Here is a 17,388-nt window from a genome sequence, read left to right on the forward strand (position 1 = left end):
ACTTTTCGTTAACGATTAAACCAATGCTGGCTTTGACAAAAAAGGGCATTTCTTTTCCATTGCCATGGACTTTGGAAATTCAGACAGCATTTGATTTTCTCAAAACCGCGCTGTGTTCGGCACCGGTTTTAGGAACTCCAAATTATGAAAAGGCCTTCGTGTTGTATGTGCATGAACGTGATGGATGTGCTTTGGCTGTGTTAACACAGGAACATGGAGGGAAGAATAGGCCGTGCGGCTATTTCTCATCCGTCCTTGATCCTGTTGCATGCGCTTTGCCGAGATGTTTGAGAGCTGCCGCTGCTGCTTCTGCGTCTGTAAAACAGAGCGAGGCAATGGTCCTGGGTCATGCGTTAACCCTAATGGTACCTCACTCTGTAGATATTTTATTAAATAGAACTCAAACGCAACACCTTACTTCCACATGATTGACAAGATACAAAATGATCTTCTTTGCTCCCCACATTCAAATTCAGAGGTGTTGTGTATTAAATCCGGCTGAACTTTTACCTGTCCCGCAAGATACTGTTGATGGTCAAACGATTGCCTTTATACTACAGAACAAGAGACTGAAGGTAGAATCAATTTGAAAGACACGCCTTTGAATGGTCCACAAGGAGAGCTATTTTGTGATGGCTCCTGTTTCAAACTTCCGAATGGTACATCCACGGCTGCTTATGCCGTCCTCACCTTAAGCACGATTGTGGAAACCAAAAGAATAATGCATAATTCCGCGCAGGCCGCAGAAATTATAGCATTAACTCAAGCTTGTGAACTTTCTGAAGGGATTACAGTAAATATATATACCGACAGTCAGTATGCCTTTGGGGTAGTTCACAACTTCGGCAGGCTTTGGAAAGAATGAGGTTTCTTGACCTCACATGGCACAAAAATACAGCACATCACTTTAATAGTGCGATTACTTTCAGCACTCGCGCTCCCTGTTCAGTTAGCCATTGTAAAATGTACAGCACATCAAAAGGTTACAGATGATATAGGAAAAGGGAATGCTTTCACTGATCAGATAGCTAAACAAACTGCTACTGATTTTAGTTCAGAAATGTATGCTGTGAGGGAAACTGTAAATGTTTGTACTTTTGGTGAAAGTATTGATTCTGTAAAAGGCATTCAAGCAGATGCTTCTGCAGAGGAGACCAAGAAATGGGTCGAGGGTGCAGGGAGATTGGATGGGGATGTGTGTTGGGTGGACAATGTTGAATGAAAATGGTTACTCCCTGACACCTACATTACAATGATGGTCATTATGGCTCATGGTCCGACCCATGTCTGTGCACGTAAATTGACTAAAATGTTACATAGTGTATGGGCCAATGATAACATTTTCAACATTGTGGAGCGCTTTGTCCAAGGATGTATGGTCTGCTTGCAGCGCAATGTAGGAAAAGGAACCTCGACTCCTAGGGGAAGTTTCGCTCCACCTTCTGTTCCGTTTGAGGTCATCCACTTTGATTTTATTGAGATGGAACGTTGTAACAATCTTAAATATGTATTGGTTGTCATTTGTGCATTTAGTAAGTGGGTTGAGGCCTTCCCTGTTAGAGATGCAACAGCCATAACCACGGCAAAAACTCTGTTGAAAGAGTTATTTCCTAGGTCCGGGCTGCCGAGAGTCATCTGGTCGGATAATGGGCCACACTTTATCGCTGCCGTAATCCTACAAATATGCGAAGGATTGCAGATTGATAAACGGTTCCATTCGGCCAGACATGCCCAAAGTGCCGGATTAGTGGAAAGGCACAACGGCATTATAAAGAACAAGCTCGCTAAGACGTGTGCTGGCACCAAGCTAAAATGGCCGGACGCCTTACCGATCGTGTTGCTGTCGATGAGAACAACCCCTCAAACTAAGACTGGGCTCTCTCCCTTTGAGGTGGTAATGGGGATGCCTGCTAATATTTGGGTTATGCCAAAGAGTCACTCATTGCGGGATATAGAGAATGTGCTTCTTTCAGATTACTGTAACCAGTTGACTAAAAATCTATTTTCAATTTATCACCAGGTGCGAGAGGCATTACCTGTACGGTACAAGGGTCCTGGTCACAGTCTACGATCAGGAGACTGGATCCTTACGAAAGTTTTCGAAAGGTCGTCTTGCCTTGCACCTCGGTGGAGGGGTCCCTACCAGGTCCTGCTAGTCACCCAGACTGCTGTGCGGGTAGCACGGCGAAAGAACTGGATACATGCAACACACACCAAACGGATCCCGCACCCCGTGCCATACGATACAGAAGACACAGAATCCCTTTCCAATGCTGTAATCAACGTGCCCGAAACAGCAACAACTGACAAGAGAGTATCGGAGACCGTTCCAGAGTTCGTAAGGCCAGACAAAACGGCCATCTTGTCTCCGCACTCTCCAACAGTGGTACTTCCGGATCATCCATTTTCTGATCCCATTTCCGTTCACTCGCCACCTCCAGTGGGAGTGATGACATACTTTTTTCCGACCCTTCAGCACCGGAAATTGTGAAATATAATTTACGTCCAAAAAGATAGACGTACGGCACGGTTTGACTGTGCGATTGAGGAAATCATTTGAGGGCTTGCCTTTTGGTCTGACTGTACGAAAGGATTCTGTTGGCTAAGGGTTGTGGGAAAGACATTAAGAAGACGCGCGACTGGAGTCGCCAGCAAACAAACAATTGGTGTTTTTCGATTGAAGACTACGATGCCTGCACCCGCTACTGCTCGCACTGAACTTTTAGATAAATATGTGACTAGCAGAGACAATGATCAAGCGTGTAAGGGGACCCCGAAAATGTATTGTTGCCTTTTAGTAATAATAACTGGGTTTGTAGTAACTATTGGTTTTGGGTTATGGTACCTGGAGGAAGCATATCCTCTAGAGGACATTTTACCTGTTGAAAATGTATCTGTTATACCTACTCCTTCCGTGCAATTGCATACCTTGTCGCCTAGAGATTCTTCGCATAGACGGAACTATCAGAATAATACTCTTGTGTTAATAATGAATGCCACTCATGCAATTTTTAATAGAACCAACTGCTGTATCTGCTCGCATTTACCGCAACATGGGGATACGGGGCTAGGTTGGTACATTCATCCTTTACCTTTGACAACTGCTTGTTATGTTTCTCTTAGAGCGCTATTCTTTGGCCGTTGGAATGACAGCATCTCAGGGATCTTTGATGGTACACATTTGAATAGTTTTGAAAAACGTGTTTTGATGCCCCTGGGATGCTCACTGTTTGCAAATAGGAGTAAGACAAACGTTGCTTTAGTTAGGCCCTCTGATAGATTGTCTCGTCCTTTCCAGTCTTTGATCTCTTTCAAAATGGCTCCTATAGGCAATAAGGATGCCACGCCTCCATCTTATTCTGTTAACCATAGCCCCGATTCAGTTTCCTTCTGCATACAGAGGAATGGAACACGGTCAATGGGTGATTTTAGGAGATGCGCCAACTTTGCAAATTTGACTAGTGAGAACAGACCTCTGTATGTAAGTGAACCTGTCTATTTCGTTTGCGGTAATGTGGCATTTCCATGCTTGCCCAGGGATTGGCAAGGAACCTGCTATTTAGGGATTCTATTACCTGGGGTATTTATTGCCAGTACTGCAGAAATTTCGAAGACTCGTCCACGACGAGATGTGAAAGGGGATACTCGAAGAAAACAGTCGACAACTAAAAACTGTAGATATTGTGAGCAGAGGGAAAGTGAAACACTACGCCATCTTCTTATCCACTGCGCAGGAACGGCATCCATGCGAACTATTTATCTTAAACCACACAAAGTTCGGTACCAAACGGCAAGTGAAGAAACTTGGTGGAATATGCTAATGTGCGGCAATTCCACATCTTTGACGGTGGCCACAGCGACCTTCTTGGAAAAATTGAAACTGGACGAAAAAGAAATAACAACAGAAAGCTCTCAAACATCCCATTGACCAGAAAATCCCAGGATAGTCACAAAGGAAAACAGGAAGCAAGGACACAAAAAATTTGGACAGAATTTGTAAAAATTGTAATACAATTATATACAAAAAAAAAAAAAAAAAAAAAAAAAAGGGGATACTCCAGCGCAAACTCTGGGAGACATCATGAAATCCTTTGTGCCATTTTTTGGGCAAATTATGAATTCAGGGGACTAGCGAGAGTACTGGAGAAAACCATCAGCCGGACCACTGACATACTCTATAATATGACATTAGAACAGAAAGCGATAAGATTAGTAGCTCTTCAGAACCGGATGGCATTAGATGTCATTCTGGCAGAGCATGGAGGAGTATGTAAATTAGTGGGGTCCGCTTGCTGCGTTTACGTACCAGACTCCTCTCCAACGATCTTTAGGGCGATCCAAAATCTACATGTTCTTAGTTCGGAAGTACATGTTCCTGAGGGAAACTGGGAACTTAGTACATGGTTTTGGGACCTCCTACGGTGGTGGGGATGGAAGTTGTTTTCGGCCCTGCTGATTATCTTGGGTAGTTTCCTATTCCTTTGTTGTTGTATACGGTGTCTCCTTGGTATATGTTCGGTATTAGGGAGGTGTTGCGCGCAAGCAACAAGTGTATTAGGGCATAAAATATATGCCCCAGATAAGGTTTCCAAGGAGTATGTATTGAAAGAAACTCTAGTGTCTGATTTGATGGCAATAGATATGTCTGATAATGATTCGGGGTGAATAGACGTTGAAATGTGGAGTTAGTCGTAAAGTGATTGGAAGTAGTTTAGCGCTTGGCATAGGCCAAAAGGAGGGTTTGTTAAAACTGATATAATATTGTTTCGTCCTCATTGTATATGTTGGCCTCTGCCCAGTGCTCTGCGAGGAAATCTGCATCGCAAGGTCGTAACCTTAAGTTAATCGAGCCTCCATTTTAGGTTAAAGCCGCCATTTTAGTTAGTTGTGCAAAGTCACCCTGTGGCCTAAAATTGCCGACCTGTGTTCTCTTGTTCTTACTTAACCACTTCGACCTCTGTAGGTGAGTTTATGTCCAACCTGCCTGCAGGCTACATGTTAGGGTCATGTAGACCTTGTCCTTTGTTGACCTCGGATCAGGGGATTACTTGAATCAGCGATGTTAACTCACAAGTATATAAGAACAATAATGCTATTTAAACATGACAATCGAAACATCTGTTTCACCTGCATTGAAACAAATGTGTAAAGAGCGTAAAGTTAAATCCAGAGAATAATAGTGCTTGTTAGTAAATGTATTAAGAAGCAAACCGCATGCACAAGATATGTAAATTAGGAATGAACCTGGAGTGAACCCTAGCCCAGTACAAGATTAACTTGTAGGAGGCTGGACATCGTTTTGAAGAAACTGTATAAATATGCTGATGTCCAACTAACAATTCCTGTTCACTGCTCACATTGAACCTTCTGGTGGTCTCTGTGAAGTATTGACGGCCAAATAGCTATTTGTGTACTTTGTTTCGTAAACTGTTCAGTATTGCTATAAAGATTCTGGGAATCTTTACAAGCCTGTGTTGGTGTATTTCTCTTTGCATGGTGTAAAAGCCTTAATATTGTATTTTCTGATTCCACACCATGACCTCATCATAGCCAACAACCTGGACTAAGCTGGCAGTCACAGAGACCTGGCTCCATGCCGCATCCGGCCCCACCTTGTCCATTGCATTACCTCCCAACCTCCTGGCTTTTCCATCATCGGTAGCGATAGCACTGACTCAAGAAGAGGTGGAGTTGCACTAATATTTAGAGACTCTCTGCCCTTTAGACAAACCAACTCAGCCTTATCAACCTACTGTGATATACTAACAGCTAAAATGCCACTCTCACAAAACAACACACTCATGCTTCACATAGTATACCTCCCCCAGGTCTGATAATTTCCTTCGAAGAAGACATCCTTCACACGCAAAGCACCAACATTAAACCCACCTCAAAAAGAATCCTCCATGGAGACCTTAACATATTTTATATTATTTATTGTATTTTAACATTTGTGTAATGCCCAGACCCACAGGTATCACTGCCTTTGCACGGGATAATTACAGAATTAATAACCCAGTAATAACTTGCGTTAGTATGAAGTAGTACAGGCAAAGAAGGAGACAGTTCATGCTTAGGTTGTTAGTCAAACATATTGAAAATCCAAGTTTTGAACAGTCGCTTGAATGCTGGTGGGAAGGCTCATTTCTTAAGTATGGAGGCAATGAGTTCCACAGGGTGGGGGCTGTGCTGCTGAAAGTAACCCCTACTGCTCTGTCTAGTTTAAAACATGAACCAGCTAGGGTGAGCTGGTCAGTGGTGCAGAGTAAGCGACAGTGCTGTTTCTTTGTGATGCAATGGTTCAAGTACATGGGCCCTTCATTGTAGATGCATTGATGCGCTATAGTCAAGGTTTTGAAGTCAATTCATACATGCTTTTATTGGTAGCCAATGGACTTCTCGTCGAGTTGCAGTAATGTGGTCCGATTTGCGGAGGCCCATAGCTGCCTGAAGGGCTTTGTTTTGAAGCCGCTGTAGTTTAGCTAAATTGGATGCGGATGTGCCCTTGAATAGGGCATTACAGTAGTCTAGTCTGCTCAGGATAATGGCTCTGGAGAGTATGAGGCAGTTGTTGGGGCTCAGGAATTGTCTGCTTAATGAGATAAGTTTGGCAGTGTGGGAGGTTGAGGATGCCATACATTGACATGCCTTGTCATGGTTAATTCTGCATCGAGGTAAACTCAAGGTAAACTCCCAGGGATGTTTGAGGACATGGATGGTAGAGCTGTCAACAGTGAAGGAGGCGTAGGAGGGGTTGAGAGCTTTGAGGGTAGCGAGAGAGCCTACAATGAGTAACTCTTTCTTCTCATCATTGAGGCAAAGGTTATGGGTAGCAATCCAAGACTGAATGGTGCAGAAGACTTTGTTAATGGTGTTAGAGTCATTAGTGTAGTTGCCGGAGAGGGAGATGAGAATTTGCGTGTCGTCCGCAAAGTTATGATATGATATGATCGTTTATTTATATAGCACCTATACACAATGTGTTTCAAAGTGCTTCTAAGCAAGGTAGAGAACAAGGGAAAATACAATGACATTCTTGCAGGCCATGAACAGTAAGGATGTGAAATTAACTATCGGACTCAGCCTGACGACATTTCAGATAGTGCAAGAGCTAAGACATAGATGAGGAAGGGAGGGGGAGAGTGAGAAGGAAATGGAAAGAGACAGACGACTACCGTACGAAGCCAGACATTTCTGGTAGAGTGGAGAAAACAAAAGGTGAGGGAGAGGGATACAGAAAGGGAGGGGAGGAACAAAACAAGCAACTATCGTACTAGGCCTGAAGACATTTCAGATAGTGCTGGAGCGGGGGCGGGGGGACAAGCAAAGGGAGGAGGGGAGGAGACAGGCGAGGTTGCTATCATACGAGGTCCAGGGACAATTCTGATAGATTAAGTGCATAGAAGAAAGTAAGGGGAGGAGTGGAGGAGATAGGAAAAGGGAGAAAGGGAGAGGAGGAGCGAACAGAGAGTAAACAGTCAAAAAGAGTGGAGAAGCAAGAGGGGAGAGCGAATACAATTGCAGAAGTCAGTAGTAATACATAATGTTAAAGGGTGACGCACCGTGAATCAATGAAGTCCAAAAAAGTCAAATCCAGCATTGGCCACAAGACGGTGATGGAGAAACCAGAATGTATCAGGACAGACTCCTGCAGAAGTAGGCTGGACGGAGGCAGGGGGAGCAGGTTAGAAGAATCAAGCAAACAGGCAACACCGGTGTGCAAGAAGGGGGGAGCACAAGGGAACATCACAGGGGGACCAGAGGGGTGGGAGTAAACATATTTTGGAGCATGCTTACCTGCTGTCTGAGCAGGGGTTCGGACCCTGGAGTTGGTGAAGGTGATGCCTGGGGTGTCCAGTTTGTCAAAGAGGAGTTTAGTGTAGGTGTTGTAGAGTGTCAGAGAAATGCAACAGACTTGTGGGACACCAAGAGGGACAGTGATAGAGTCGGCTGAGTGGTTGTTAATGAATACTCGGGAGGTACGGTCACTTAGGAAGAATTTGATCCACCAGACTGCCTTGGGTGAGAAGAGGAAGATCCCAGAAAGGTTTTGGCAGAGTTGGTTTTGGTCCGCAAGATGAAATGCAGCAGAGAGGTCCAGGAAGAGTAGGATGGCAGCATTGCCAGTATCTCTTATGCTGTCAAGTTGCATTTTTAGATCGATAAGGGCAGTTTCAGTACTGTGTTTCGGTTGGAAACCAGTCTGACGCCAAGTCGAGAGTTTTGTTCTAGGAATTGCTGGGATTGCAAGTAAGCGATGCAGTCTAGGATTTTGAGCAGGAAGGGGACTGTGGTAATGGCCTGTAGTTGGTAGGCACTGTCGGGTCCAGGGATGTTTTTGTAGTAGGGGGTGACCCAGGCTGCTTTAATAGTTGTGGGTATGTCGCATTAATTGAAGGAGGAGTTAACACATTCTACAATGATGGGGGTAAGGCTGGGGGCACAGAGCTTTATGATGTTGTTAGGGCAGGTATCTCCTTTGCAATTGGAGGGTTTGAGGGCCTGGATGGTATTCAGAAAAGCTACTTGGGATAAAGTTTGAAAGGAAAAGCTAGGCACTGGCTTTGGCGGGGATTTGGGGGTCTGGGTTTTGGTGGCATTATGATACCCGGTGCATAGGATTGGCATGTGTAGGGCTTTCTTAGTCTTTATTTTGTTACAGAGTAAATTGATTTTGGTAGTTAGAACAGTTTGAATAGTGATGCACCACACTTTGTCAGGCTGAACTAAGGAGGTTTGTGGACAGGGGTTTTCTAATTCGTTCAAGATTGCAAAGAGTTCCTTGGTGTCAGAGCTTGCCGTGCTAATTGTGTTCTCATAGGAGGCATCTTTAGGCGCAAGAATAGTGGCCTTGTAGGTCTTGGAAGTGCTGGCGAGTAGGGAGGCATTCTTGGTGGTGCAGTGTTTCTTATGTAGATGCGCAATGGCTCTTTTCTGTCTTTCGGAGCAGAACCAGTTCATCTGTAAACCAGATGTTAGTGGGTTTGAAAGGTTTCAGAGATTTGTTTTTGAAGGGAGCATGTTGATCTAGCAAGACTAGGAGGCTGTTGTTGTAGTGGTTGGCGAGAGCTGCGGGGCTCTTGCAGTTGGGGGGCAGTGTTTCAATGAAAGTAACCAAGGTGGGTTTGAGAGTTTCATGAGTGAGATTCTAAGTACTTCTCGTTAGGATTTGGATGGGTGGTGGTCGGGTGTTATTGTTTGGGGGGTTCGAGTGATGCAGTTTAAATTCAATCAGATGGTGATCGGACATTGGGATTGGGCTGATGAGAGATATGTCAATGGTCCAATTAGTTGTAAGTATCCAGTTGAGGGTGCACCCTTTCATGTGGGTAGGGGCAGAGACAAGTTCTGAGAAGTTCATGTAATGGAGGTCTTGAACCACAGTGGTAGGTTTATGATCAGTGGGATCATTGGAACCCAGATTGAAGTCACCTAAAAGTTTGCATTTTGAGGCTGTTTGAGGAAGGGTGTTATGAGGAGGGGGATTTCAGAGTCAGGTGAGCTGGAGGCATTAGGTTGCCGGTAGAGCAGGAAAATGGTGAAAGAAGTTAGGTGATTAGTATTAAGTTTAAGTAATAGCATTTCATATCCCTCAGTAGGAGGCAGAGGAATGGAGTGGATATGGAGGTCAGATTTGTAGATGATGGCGACTCCGACACCAATGGCGTCAGAACGGTTAGTTCTGTGGATCGAATAGTTGGGGGGAATAACAATGCTGAGCATAGGGCCAGAGGCACTATGTATCTAAGATTCTGCAATGACTAGTAGGTCAATGTGGTTGTCGATGAGAAGGTCATGAGCTTCTATAGCCTGCGCACCCAGGGATCTGGTGTTAATAAGGGCGCAATGAAGTGGTTTGTTCTGGTCAGTAGGAGGTGATTGGGTGGCATGCAGACTCATGGTATGGGATGGTGTTCGGGTGGTGGAGGTTGCGAGGTCTGGCTGGATAGCCTTAGCAGTCTGAGGTTGGATGTGATAGGGTAGGAGAGCTGTTGGAGATCAACTGGGTGACAGCAAGTTCTAGAGCTTAGGTTGTGTAATCTTAGGGCTTCTGAGGGGGGAAAGAAGTGGCCATGGGTTTAAGTCTGTGACTGCAAGACATTCGATGGACAGCGCAGGAGGCAGGGCACACATGGGCTTGGGCAGCACAAGTGGCTGGGGAGTCATGGGCTTGGGAGTCATGGGTAGCAGGGCATTCATGGGCGTGGGCAGCACAGGAGGCAGGGCACTCATGGGCGTGGGCAGTGCAGGAGGCAGGTCACTCATGGGCTTGGGCAGCGCAGGAGGCAGGGCACTCATGGGCTTGGGATGCATGTGCTGAAGGGCACTCATGGGCTTGGGCAGCACAGGAGGCAGGGCACTCATGGGCTTGGGTAGCATGGGTAGCAGGGCATTCATGGGATTGGGCAGCACAGGAGGCAGGGCACTCATGGGCGTGGGCAGTGCAGGAGGAAAGGCACTCATGGGCTTGGGCAGCACAGGAGGCAGGGCAAACATGGGCTTGGGCAGTACAGGAGGCAGGTCACTCATGGGCTTGGGCAGCGCAGGAGGCAGGGCACTCATGGGCTTGGGATGCATGTGCTGAAGGGCACTCATGGGCTTGGGCAGCACAGGAGGCAGGGCACTCATGGGCTTGGGCAGCGCAGGAGGCAGGGCTCACATGGGCTTGGGCAGCGCAGAAGGCAGGGCACTCATGGGGTTGGGCAGCACAAGAGGCAGGGCACTCATGGGGTTGGGCAGCACAGAAGGCAGGGCACTCATGGGCTTGGGCAGCGCAGGAGGCAGGGCGCTCATGGGCCGAGGGCAGGTAGGTGACAGGGCGTCAGTGCCACTTAGTGGGCTTGGTTTGCTTGCAAGCTTTAACAGGAAGCAGTTTGGGTAGGGCGAGATTGCATAAGAGTTGGAGGAAGTGAGGGATGTTAGACTGAATGAAGGGTTTAGCAGGAGGCAGGAAGGAAGTGGGCCTAATGTGCGGGTCTGTGGGTATATCTCCTACACCAGTAAAGGTGTTCAGGGCTGTAGGGGATACAGAGTTAGAGTTCCCAGAGGAGATGAGCAAAGCAGGTGAGCCATAAGTAGAGGCTAACAGGTTGCTGAGGTGGATTTTTTTGTTATTGGGTGAAACACCCATAGCTTAATCCTGGGATGAGGCACACAGAACATTGTAATCATAAGGGACATACAACACAGTGCCATCATATAAAACACATAATACTTTTTAGACAGGTTGGGCACATTTTAGCAAATATATGGGGTGGCACACATGACAGTGTTGAGAGGTGGTGCACACATGGCAGTGGCATCTAGTGAGGCATGCATCACTTTGTAGTGAAGTGCAGCATGTAGGAGTGAACAATTAGAGTGGTGTAGGCGTGTGGAGCAACATCAGGTGAGTCATGTAACAAAATAGAGGTAGCATCAGGTGCATTTGGAACACCAAACGATATTCAAGGGTTGAAGGCATTTATAGATGGTTTCATTGCGCGATCAGCTGTTGATGATTTGGGGGTAGGCCGGTGGGAAGGAATGCAGGCAGTAGGGGCATGGCATATGTTTGGTAAGGGTAGAGAAGGTTGCTTCTGAGCAAGATTGTGTTTGCTGGTCAAGATGGTGACTTGATGTGTACCACTGGGAGTACACGATGCGGAACAGTGCAACGGTGTGAGTGCAGGTTGGGCAATGGATGGGACTGATTGATGAGTGTGTGCAGCTGGGAGAGAGGGTTAGGATAGTGGGTGGTAGTTTGCCGACACATTGTGAATGGTGGAGGGGGCAGGTTATGTTTTAGGGGTGAAACAAGGATCCTGGATGCAGTGGGTGAAGCTGAGATGCAGTGGACAGACAGATGCTTGTATGAATCAGCAGGGGACTTACCTATGTCAGAGACCCTGGAGGGGCCGCCGCATGGTAGGGTTTTCTGGTGGGCATTGAGGCAGTTAGGGTGCACTTAGGATTCAATGGGCCTCATAACGAGTAAGGCGGTAAGGGATACCGGGCACCGTTAGGGAGACTGGTGCCGGTAATCTCTTACTGCCCTACTACGAGGTCCCTTAGCGGGTCCCTCCTTTAACGCTTGGTCTGACCAGACGTTATGGAGGAGACCCGTTAAGGGACTTCAGAGCTAATAACGGTACCGCAAGTTGCGGTACCGTTATTAGCCACTTCCCCATTCCCATAGAGCCCTATGGGTGCTCAAATGGGAATGGGGAATGGCTTTTTCAATGGGGACTTACCGGTCCCACAAAGTTTGGACTACACCGGTAAATCCCCATTGAACCAAGTCGGAGTCGGTACCGGTATGGCAAATAGCGCCATGACTACCACCATACTCTGAATGAGGCCCAATGACCCTACTGAACAAAATACTACCTCTCTAGCCAACTCACTTAGTGCCCTAGGATTCAACCACTATGTTGCCACGCCTACACTCTCCTAAAATCGCACATTGGATCGGATCACTGACCTTAACTGCCACATCTCCATTCTCCCCAATCAGCCGGTCCCCTGGTATGGTCATCATGCTATTACCCCTCTCATGCACAAAACCTCTGCCTTGACTCCCACTATGGCGCAAAGTCAACATCTCATTCCTCCTTGACTCACAACAAGATGAAATGCCATTTGACTCATATCTGGACCTCCTTGCGAATCCCTATGCCACAACTTTGCTCAAAGCAGTAGACACAGCAGCCCCCTGGCCCTATGCAAAACTATAAGTTCCACCCACCTCAATTTGTGGTTCACACCCAACCTCCCATATCTATGTACCATAAAATGTACAGCTGGATCTAATTGGAGAAATGCTCCCTCCGACACCAACAAGCAGCGATTCGCAACAGCTGCCAAGACCTACAAATTAGCCATCCTTCAGGCTAAATCATCCACCTACAACACCAGAATTGACAACGCCAAATCCAACACTCGCCAGATATTCACTATCCTTAAGGGGCTAGAATTCCCCACTGCCACTCCCATCAACTTCTCTAAAGATGAAACTTGGCACACAGCTATTCAAAACACACTACTTGATAAAATGGCCTCCCTCCAATCAAAAATGAATGCCAAGCATGCATCCATTCCCCACAGCCTACACCCGCCTCCCCACAATGACACTTCAAGCCAACGGATCACACCACCATTTCACTTCAATCTGGTCACCCAAGCAGAAGTCTCCACCATCCTGATAAGGCTAAAACCATCCAGATGCAAAGGGGACACCTGATCAGCTGCCTTCATCAAAGACTTCACTCACTCCTTAACCCCCTCTATCATGAAATTCATTAATGCATTGTTCCCATCATGCCGGGCTCCAGTATCCCTCAAGGAAGCCTGGCTACTACCACTGCTCTAGAAACCCACCTTAGACCCAGTTACGCCTACAAGCTACAGACCCACCATCACAGTCATGTTCCTCCTCAAGATTCTGGACAAAGCAGCCTACTTACAAATTCAGCAATACCTAGAAACCCACCACATCCTGGGACTGCAACAATCTGGCTTCCCACCTGGGCATGGCACTGAGTCGGACCTTCTCAACCTAAAGAACCAGCTTGATGAGATCAGTAAACTGGCAAACCTGCTCTTCTTCTGCTCCTGGATCTCTCAGCTGCATTCAACCTGGTTGACCATAAGATCCTATGCCAACATCTCACGTCGGCAGCTAACTTCTCACTGGAAGCAACCGACTGGGTCACCTCATTCCTGGAAGGCACGACCATGAAAGTCTTTACTGACAACATATGCACCTCCTACACCCATCTCCTGCGGCGTCCCCCAAGGATCCTGTGTCTCACAAACTCTCTACAATATCTTTACAAAACCCCTCTTGGACCTTTTAGACTGTAATGGCATCTCCTACACTAACTATGCGAATGATACGCAAATCCTCCTCCCGCACTTTGGTAACCATGACACTGACCCCATCGCCTTAAACCCAGACTACCAATCCATCCAGACTGGATGGCCATGCACCATCTATGTTTTAACGACGACAAGATGGAAATCTTACATGTTGGCTCACCAACCATATTAAAAAACCTTGACACACGGTACAGCTCCTTCTCCATTGATGGGTTAACTATCCCTTTCTCCTCATCAGTCAAAAGACTGGGCCTGTATCTATATAGATCATTCACCTTTAATCGCCAAGTGAAAGCCATTGCGTCATCTGCAGCATATACATCCACACTCATTAACGCCTCCAGACCATTCCTCTCCCCCTATAGCTGTGTAACTATCGCAAGAATAATCACAGGCTCAAGACTTGACTACTGTAATGCACTATTCGCAGGGACCTCCGCCCGCAACATATAAAAAATGCAAGTCATACAGACAAAGGCTCTATGTGCCGCTGTCAACATCCCTAGGCAAGAAGAAAGGCCCCGTGGCCACCCATATGAGACAGAATTACCTTCAAATCAATAGCAATCACTTATAGATGCCTGTCAAACTCAGCACCGCCTTACCTCTCAATGTTATTTGCCATACCTCAATCAAGGAGACCTACAAGAAATGTCTACACCAACCGCCTGCCTACATTGAAATTCAGATTATCAAAGCTGTGGGATCCAACTTCCTTGCCATGGCCACCAAACACTGGAATGCCCTCCTACACGACTTGCGGGTGGAACACTCCTACAGCGCCTTCCGCAAATGCCTTAAAAACTGACTAGTCAGGAAAGACATTATCTGATCAGCATCCCATCCTTGTCTAACCTTTTCTTCCTCCTCCCTGACACTCAACCTTGTCTGTGCAACGTGATTCGACTGTAAGGTGCCATCTTGTAACGTAACTGAACTCAAGTTGTATCTTGTAATGTATTTGTTATCTCAGCGTCTTGATGCCTCTGGGCTTAGTGTGATATTCAAATGTAAAAATAAATAAATAAACAATAAATAAATAAATAAATAAATAAATAAATAATGAAGCACATGGACTTGACCTGCAGAACGAATAAGGCCTGGCTTGTCATTGTCACACTATTTTGTCATCAAAACATGTCACCCAAACCACCACACATGAGATCTCACACATTGAATCAGGGAGAAGCATGTTGCCTTCTTCATCTACCTAATTTCCCTCTGCTGTTCCATTCTCTCCCTTCTTCTCCCCTTATTCATTTCCCTTTTGACCTCGACAGATCCAGGTAGGTTTATCCCAGGCGTCGATACACTCCTGTGCAGGGAGACCACTTTGGTAGGAACTGGCAGAGTATAAATGAATATTACATTACGTTGTCCTTCCTGTTACAATCTCTGCCATATTTCAGCGAATCTCGTCCTCTTAGCACCTCCACTGAAAATCCCCTTTTGGACTCTTATGTGCTACTATAACCTCTGTGATTACTTTGTGCTCCCTCATCCCTGTTTGGTGGAATACCACCGACGCTGGGGTTCCAAAAGAAGAAATCTGCCAATGTTAACCACCTCGAAGGTGGAGGTAAATGTTGTGTATTGACCCCAAAAGCAATGCAACCATTTTCAATGAACAGAAGGGAAGCTTAGACACTTCCCTTAAATGCAGTGACACAGATTAATATTGACCTATTATAAGGGGGTGAAAAGGTGCCACCTTTTACCGCCTGACTGATGTAATGCATAAAAGAGTCAGAAATAACCCTTTGTGCTTTAAACACATGTACAGTTGTGGCCGAGGCACCACTTTGTATCATCCATTTACACTTTCAATTGGTGAAAATGCATAACTTTAAAAACAAATATACAACATGGTATTGTTGGAATACTGTGCTGTATCAGCAATACCACTTCTGTTACCACTGGGCCAGTGATAAACTCTGAATTGGGCGGTTTATCAGGAATACTGTTGGTGGAGGTGGTAATTTTCTCCAGCAGTTTTCCTCTGGAAAAATACACCAAACTAATAATGAGGGCGTGATGTTAAAGATATCAACATTATCTGTTGATGCCTTAAAAAGATCCGAGTGAGAGAAAGTATGATAAGAGATATTTTCTCTAAGAATGATTGATTTATTGATTAATATATTGTTTTGGATAGAATGATCCATAAAGCATCCAACACTTAAAAACAATCATCAGAAAAATGCATACAATGTAAATGTAATCAAATAGAAATATGATCAACTAAAAGGCATAATGCATTTTATGGATCCCAACAAGAAAAGCTAAATATCGCAGACACATACATTACAAGGTAAATAGTCTGCTATTAAGAGTGAACACTGCTCACTCATGGTCCGCAAATACAAACATCCATATACACAAATGATATCGCTCTTTATAGCTTAAGCCAACATCTCATCAAAATGTCTCTTAATCTCCAGGCTTTCAAGATTAAAGTAGAGACACCCAAAAGGGCAACATGTGAGTCTGCTGTCAAAGAAAGAATACGTGCATTAGTGAATGAAAGGACACCAGACTGGATTTCAACCAAGCTCTTCTCAGTCTCAAATATAAGCAACACAACAAAAGTGAAATACATTTTCAAAATGAGCAAGATTTTCAGATCTGGAAGCTTGTGGTGCACTTCGAGTAAAAAGATCCCGGCGGTAGATCCCAGAATTATCTCATGGAGGCATTCCTAACTACTTGAATCCACCTTGAACCCACCACCCCAAACTGAACCAGATTGAACATGCCACTGTAGTCCAGGCTCAATACTGGGATAATCTGTTTTTTTGTTATAGATGATACAAGACCAAGAAGTGGGCAGATTCCTCATAGCAACTAGGAGGTTATCATTGTTACATTACTCTGAGGCCCCCAGTGTAGCCCTTGAAGGTGAGAGCGGAACACAGACCGACAAGTGGAATTTGTACGCATGCCGAACACTAATAAGCTTCAGTTTCCATAGTTCTATCCATTTGGGCTTCAAAATCGTAGAACATCTGAAGAGTGGTAATGAGCAGTAATGTACAGTGAGCAGACATAGCAATAAACTATTGTATTACCTGGACAGAATATGCTCATAATACAGTTCAGTGGGTTAGTACACCTGCATCAGAGATCTAAATGGAAGTTTTAGGTCACTTGTTTAAATGACACAGGGATAAACCTAGCTCTTCAACATACTAATGTTGACAAAATGACTACGATTGAACTGGCCAATATAAACTTCTTCTATCAGAGCACAATAAAACCCTAATGATTGAGCGCCTATATGATACACAATTCATTGTTATATCATGCTTGTCATATTATCAGAGATTGTACAAACTTACCTTTCCAAAACTTCCTTTCCCCAACATTTTGTGCAGCACAAAGTCATCGATTGACAATTTGATCAGCTCGTAATCAGTTTTCCTGGAGTCACACTCGGTTAGGGATTCAGGCTCCGGCTCTTCTCTGATGGATTCCCAGCAGATCCCCTGCGGCTCTGCGTATCAAAAAGTGTCATCAGAAATGAAAATT

At 45.4% G+C, this 17,388-nt stretch overlaps 1 protein-coding gene across 1 annotated transcript in view; it reads right to left on the reverse strand.

The window, feature by feature from the left end:
• Nucleotides 1-17,388, reverse strand: part of PRKCQ (protein kinase C theta) — a 450,885-nt gene that overhangs the window by 103,262 nt on the left and 330,235 nt on the right. The window contains exon 10 of the mRNA XM_069629668.1: nt 17,199-17,353. Within this exon, the coding sequence (XP_069485769.1) occupies nt 17,199-17,353 (155 nt within the window). The remainder of the gene's footprint in view (nt 1-17,198; nt 17,354-17,388) is intronic.

The sequence above is a fragment of the Ambystoma mexicanum genome, chromosome 12, assembly GCF_040938575.1.
Source record: "Ambystoma mexicanum isolate Mex_15411 chromosome 12, UKY_AmexF1_1, whole genome shotgun sequence".
NCBI classification, from domain to species: Eukaryota; Metazoa; Chordata; class Amphibia; order Caudata; family Ambystomatidae; genus Ambystoma; species Ambystoma mexicanum.